Source organism: Lipotes vexillifer, unplaced genomic scaffold, assembly GCF_000442215.2.
Source record: "Lipotes vexillifer unplaced genomic scaffold, Lipotes_vexillifer_v1.1 scaffold1252, whole genome shotgun sequence".
Classification (NCBI taxonomy): domain Eukaryota; kingdom Metazoa; phylum Chordata; class Mammalia; order Artiodactyla; family Lipotidae; genus Lipotes; species Lipotes vexillifer.
This window is the reverse complement of record NW_006771619.1, coordinates 306,299-313,308: the sequence shown is the minus strand read 5'-3', so window position 1 is coordinate 313,308 and position 7,010 is coordinate 306,299. Positions and strand designations below refer to the sequence as shown.

At 44.2% G+C, this 7,010-nt stretch overlaps 1 protein-coding gene across 1 annotated transcript; it reads left to right on the top strand.

The window, feature by feature from the left end:
- Positions 1–2,863: 2,863 nt before the first annotated feature.
- On the top strand, positions 2,864–4,419 carry LOC103089296 (C-C motif chemokine 3). Its single transcript, XM_007472100.1, is given in 4 exon segments — positions 2,864–2,939; positions 3,824–3,938; positions 4,345–4,373; positions 4,376–4,419. Coding segments are annotated over 4 exon segments (264 nt in total).
- The last annotated feature ends 2,591 nt before the right edge of the window (positions 4,420–7,010 follow it).

Sequence of the window (7,010 nt, the reverse complement as noted above, 5' to 3'; positions counted from 1 at the left end):
CAGGCTCCGGACGAGCAGGCTCAGCGGCCATGGCTCACGGGCCCAGCCGCTCCACGGCATGTGGGATCTTCCCAGACCGGGGCACGAACCCGTATCCCCTGCATCGGCAGGCGGACTCTCAACCACTGCGCCACCAGGGAAGCCCCGAGGTCTAGGTTTTTGAAGAGACAATTACAAAGATAACTATCACACAATGCGGAAAGTGCTTTAATGGCAGAGGTAAATAATCAAGTCCATTATCAGAAACGTGATTGATTCAGCAGTTTCCACTTCCTTCTTCTCAACCTCCTCAAACTCAGAGATGCCTGCTCTCAGAAACTAAATCACGAGTGTGAAGGGGGTTCCCCCGAGAAGTAAATGAGGGAATTCAATTCGGGGTATCGATTGAGGGCTGGGGCAGAGTGGGTGGACATGAGGAGGAGGCATTGTCTGTGACCTAGAGTTTCCAGTGAAGCAAATGATAGACTCCATTTTCTGGAATTGACAGTAACAAAGGAAGACAGCTGGATGCTACAGCCCCAGTGAAACCTGCCATTGCCCCAAAGCCTGCCTTTGCTGCACCTCCCTCGGACCAGCATTAGCAATCATAGGGATGGGATGGAAACACAGCCTATGTGTTTTAAGAGAGGTAACTCTACGGACACAGGAAGGACAGAATTCCTCAGGTGTGGTCTCACTTTGCTTATGCCTTATCTCCTCCATTGTTCTAACTCCTTTTGGGGGAATTCAAAACCCTCTTGGTTTGGTCCTAATGCAGCATCTTCATCCATATTTGCCCCTCCGCTGTGCAGCTACTCTGAAGGACTCACTCCTCCCTCTGACCCAGCAATTTCACACCTGTGACTCTGCATTAGCGGGCCAAGCCATCTACTGCCACACCATCTATATATGTTCAAATCCTGTGTCTCTTTTAAGACGCAATCAAAATTCCATCCCTTCCGTGACGCCTTTCTCTATCCTCCCAAGGGAGACCATGACTCCCTCTTCCTCACATTCTGAGCTTTCATTTATTTTTCTCCTAAGAATCTTAGCAGTTTCTGTTAAGTGCTGTGGTTACCTGTTTATACTCTACCTGCTCCTACTAGACTGGGGGCACCCAGAGGGTAAAGATCATTAGAAAGGATAAACCATAATTCAAAAGAACATATATATATATATGTGTGTGTGTGTGTATAACAATCACTTTGCTGTACAGCAGAAATTAACACAATATTGTAAATCAGCTATAATTCAATAACATTTTTTAAAAGATCACTAGAAAGAACCAAATCTATTTCTCAATGTAAAATGTGATTTATGCCCACTAATTCTGTAATAATAAATAATAAAGGATTCTGTAATAATAAATAATAAAGGATGGAAAAGAAAATATATACATCTGAAAGTAGACTCTTTCACACCACTGAAATTATGAGTTGAAAAGAATAGGAAAGGAACACTGCTCCGAATTTGGCATTACTTATGTAAATATCTTACAGGCTCCTCAAAATAGTTCAGAGAAATCGAAATCAAGACTTCATTTTAGCAAAGGCCATTCGAAAGAAACCTTAGTATATTTATCCAAAAATTCTTTCAAATTAAACAATTGCCAACAACCTACCTTCCAACTGGTGGTGTTGGAAATGTTTTAAGACAGAATGTGTTCATAAATCTGTGGGCTGACCAGGAAGGTAATACATTCTTACTCCAAAATAAAAAAAGAGAAAATTCCAGAAAAAAAGGAAAACAAAATCGCCCATTCATCTGTCACACAACGTTAAGTACTAATGATGCTTTGGGCATTTATTTCCAATGTTTTTTATTTTTTCCATGTCTAGACCATATATCTGTGTGTGTATACACACACACAATTTATGGTTACAATATTTATCATATACGTGTATATACACACATATATATTTGTATAATTCATCTTATACAGTTGGTACAATTTTTTCTTACTTTTTGACAACTGATGTTATGATTGTATTTCTACTACTTCATTTAGGTTAAGGGCTTAATAACAAACATGCCAGTGGATATATCATAACGGACTTTATCATTCCCTGATAGAGGAAAATTTAGGTTTCCTTATTTAGAGTTATAAATGTTGCTGGGTCAGCACCTTCCTGCCTGAAGATGCCTCCATATTTGAGCCTGTTTCTTTAGAACTCTTTCCTAGAAATGCAATCTCTAGGTTAGTGGGTATAAATGTTTTTAGGCTTCTGACATATTAACACCCGCATCTAATGTTCTTTATGATTTTCAATTAGTGTTTAACCAAGTGCCCCTGGTCACTCGGTGACTGATGAATGGACACATGACAGAAACATGACCTCATGCTTCCTAGTCCCCTAGCGTGGATTCCTTGATTCAGTCCCTTGCATCCAAGGGAAGCTTGTGCCACCCTCCAGGGCAGTATCACACCTGCCCTATCCTTGTGGTTAGAGCAGCTGGGAAAACACAGCAGTTTCAGCTCTGTGGAAACACAGCAGTTTCAGCTCTTCTGGAAAAGTCGTGAGGGGAAGGGACCGGCTGAGAATAGCCCTGGGTGGACACACACCCCTCTGCCGCTGCTCACAGGGGAAACCATTTCCTCACATGAAACCAGAACAAGTCATGTGTTGCAGGCTGAGACTTGTAGCTGACAGCAGCTATTCTTGGATATCCTGAGTCCCTGTGGTTGCCACGGACCCTGAGTTATGAAACAGTGTGAAAGCATCACTATGCTTAAAAATTTCCTTCCTCACTCCTAGATTCCATTTCCCCATCCATCAGGGCTGCCTATAAAGAGCTGGGGAGATGGCCTCTCACTAAAGAAGGACGCAGGCAGCAGCGAGCACCCAGTCCCACACTCAAGGCCACACTCTGTCTGCTCAGCATCATGAAGGTGCCCACAGCTGCCCTCGCTGTCCTCCTCTGCCCCACGGCCCTCTGCAGCCAGGTCCTCTCGGCACCATGTGAGTCTGTGCAGTAGCTGTAGGGGTCCCCACACCAAACTTTACTTGGCCTTGAGAGCCCCCAAGAGAAAATAAAGATCTTCTTAAAGGGTTATGAAACATTTTGGCCTTTCTCTTCAAGATTTTAATTTTTACCGTTATAAAGGGGTCCTCAGATCTGGAGCCAGGGTTGGGGAGTTACAGTCCCATTTTACAGATGGTAAAATGGGGACCTAAACAAAAGAGTTGGCAAGAGGCAGAATCCAAATCTGGTTACCGCCCATGGTGTCAGTCTTGCAGTAACTCACCCTAGGTCCTCCCAAGAGTTTGTCCCTTGGATGTCTCATGAGAGCTGTCCAAGGTTTTTCTTTTGCTGGGGTGTGACTTCTTGAACCAGAAACAATTTCCTGAAGGGAGATGTGATAAGAACAGTCTGTTTGGATGTCTAGAGCACACAGAGAAAGAGAGAGCCCACAGTGAAGAGTCAAAAATAAAGAAGTATGCAGACAGAGGGCTTCCCTGGTGGCGCAGTGCTTGAGAGTCCGCCTGCCGATGCAGGAGACGCGGGTTCGTGCCCCGTTTCGGGAAGATCCCACATGCCCCGGAGCGGCTGGGCCCGTGAGCCATGGCCGCTGAGCCTGCGCGTCCGGAGCCTGTGCTCCGCAAATGGGAGAGGCCACAACAGTGAGAGGCCCGCATAACGCAAGAAAAAAAAAAAAAAAAAAAAGAAGTATGCAGACAGAAACAAGGACAGAGACAGGGATATTTCTAGGGGAAAATGCCCAGCGCCTTCCAGTGACCTGTCTCCCAGTCTGTGCCCTAAGCCAGACTGTCTCTCTCCTTCCGAGTCTTCCTCATCCTGTTCTGAACTATGACTCAGCCTCATTCTGGCCCTTCCTCCACAGTTGAGGCTGACACCCTAACGGTCTGCTGCTTCTCTTACACTGCCTGGCAGCTTCCTCGCAAATTCGTAGCTGACTATTTTGAGACCAGCAGCCAGCGCTCCAAGCCCGGTGTCATGTAAGTGCCAGTCTTCCCACACACCTCTGCGGAGATGGGATGTTGGATGGGGGTCAGAACCCAAGGGCACAGACAGGCCAGGGGCGCCATCCTGGCAAGCCCAGCCCTCCGGGGCCTATCAAGTATATAGGACCCAGGTCTCTGAGCTGTGACCTGACCTGGCCAGGCTTGCAGAGTCAGGGGGTGATGGGCCAGCCCAGAGGGAGGGAGGGGGAGGAGGAGGCTGCATCCTCTGCGGGGCCCCCTGAGTCAGGGAGAGCGTCTCTCTGGACTGAGGTAGGCAGAGGGTCCCCGAGGGAGTGGCAGGCCCTGGGCCTCCCAGAAAAGAGGGGTGGAGGGGCCACAGGGCGCCCAGGATCCCCCTGCTGGATTCCTCAGTGTGTAATTCTTTTGTCCTTCTCGAAAGCTTCCAAACCAAAAGAGGCCGGCAGCTCTGTCCTGGGTCCAGGAATACATCACTGACCTGGAGGTGAATGCCTAAGTGGCCTGGAAGTTTTGAGGAACCCAGTGACCCCAGTGGCCCGACTGGGCAGCAGGGGTCTGAGCCTTGGAAATATCCCTGTCACCTCCACAGCTACCTCTCCTGTGTGCTGCTTGTTTCCAAACAGCAACACTCCAGGACTCGCTCCTAACTTAGATTGCAACTTATTTATATATAATATTAATATTTCATTTTTGTAATTTAATTTCAGTGTCCCACTGTGTCTGGGACTGTGTGCTCCAAGAGGTCCCAAGACACCTTTTCACAGACCTTCCCCTCCCCATTCACTTGCACTCTGCTGACAATTGACTGTCGGCATCTTGTCCTACGCAGAGATGGTGCCAATGCCACCAGACTGACAATCGTGTATTGGATGTTTCCGTTCAGCGCTGTGTTCAGCAAAGCGAAATAATAAAGACGCTCTTTTGAAAAGTAAACTGGCATTGAGTTTGGTTTTGTTTATCTGGCAAATCAGAATCACTGGCTGACTTTCTCTGAAAGACAAATATCATGATATCGCTTGTATGTGGAATCTAGAAAAATGGTACAAATGAACCTATTTACAAAACAGAAATTGAGTCACAGATATAGAAAACAAACTTATGGTTACCAACGGGGAAGAGGGGGATAAATTGGGAGATTGGGATTGACATATACACACTACTATATATAAAAGATAACTAATAAGAACCTACTGTATAGCACAGGGAACTCCATTTGGTGCTCTGTAATGTCCTATATGGGAATGGAGTCTAGAAGAGAGTGGATATGTGTATACGTACGGCTGATTCACTTTGCCATACAGCAGAAACCAACACAACATTGTAAATCAACTATACTCCAATAAAAAAATTAATTAAAAAAAGGAACCACAGGTTGAAAGGAATAGTAGGTTAAAGAATAGGAAGATGGGAAATGGAGGAAAATTGGGAGAGATGGAAGGGGGCTACCACAGAGCTACTCTGCTTTACACTTGTGAATGAAAAATGTTGCCTGCTGTATCAGTAAACAGAGAATGTTGCAGCCATCAAGCCATCACCTTACAGCCACCCCCCGGAGGTAAGCCCTGAGGTAATTCGGGATAGAAACAGGTTGCCCACCATCTAGCAGTCAGCTGCTGCTGCCACCCCCAATGGTGCATCCTGAGGAGACTCAGGATGAGAAAACACAGGATACTGGCCCCAGATAGCTGAGGTTCATATCAAAAGAATGATTTCAGTGAGCCCAGGCTCCTGCATCTTCCCATACATACAAAAGCACTAAATTCCTTAACCAGAGATAGCTGGTTTTCTTTAATTAACAGTAATCTTTTGATGTTCCGACTACCTGGTCTTTGTTGCAAAAACTCCTATAAATCCCGGCTCCCCTCTTGCCTCTTCAGAGCAGTCCCTCAGAGTTATCTGAGGTGTTGTGTCCCGGGCTTAAGTGCTCAGTTTTGTCTACCAATAAAACTTAACTCTTAACTTTTAGGTTGTGCATTTTTTCCAGTCAACACTCTGGAGCCACATTTCCAGAACATTTAAATTACGACTATTTTATGAATCAAATCATAATGTACATGAATGGATACCATTAAGAAGAGTATTCATAATACATATTTACGATAAATCAAACTTTCTGAATAACGGTTACTAACATATCTGAGACTTACTCCAGGCTGAGTGCTTTTTCTGCCGTGTTCATTTGCTCCTCACAATGAAATAGTATAGTTTAAGTACTATTAATATTTTCATTTGACAGAAGCGTGAACTGGGGCTGGGGCTCAGAGAGGTTAAGCAAATTGCCCAAGATCACACAGCAAGTAAGCGGCACAACTGAGTTCCAAAACTAGATTTTGATGTAACTACAGACTTTGCTCTTAACCAGTAACCAAGTTATTTCCCAAAATGTAATCCACCTGTACTCAAATTATAAGCAATGATTGTTTAAGCCACTCACGTCAGAATTTTTAGTTGTGGACCTGGGAATTGATATTTCTACCAAGCTTCAGGTGTTCCACATGCATGTTAACAGCTGAGAACCACTGAAATAGTCAATAGAATTCACTGCTCTTTTCCAAATGCAGTGCATATCTGCATATGCTAACAGGTATATTGTACATTATTTTCCTAGAATCCATGTTCCACAAAATACATGGCTAATGTTAGAGAAGGAAAAGATAACCAGCCTACACGTGGAGCAGGATTCTGCTTATAGGTTTACTGTGACAACTCAGTTATTTAATAGATAGGTTGCCTGAGTTATAGTTATAACTATAAGAAATGTACACTGAGCTAGGGTCCTTTTGGCAGAAGGAGGAGAAATGCAAAAGACTTGTGTGAAAACCAAACATGTATTAATTTTTATGACCCACAATTATTTCATGTTTAAAATAATCTAATTTTTGTACCCCAAATTAGTTTAGAATTATAGTGATCAAACTTTTAGAGTACAATTCAACACTACTGTTAAGCAAACATTAAAATGCACATACTATTGGATCAAGATACCATTTGCCCGGGTTCCATTTCTAGGAATCTGTTTTGTAGCAACACTGCCAGAGGACAGGACTATATATAGACACAAAGATATTCTTTTTTTTTTTTTTTTTT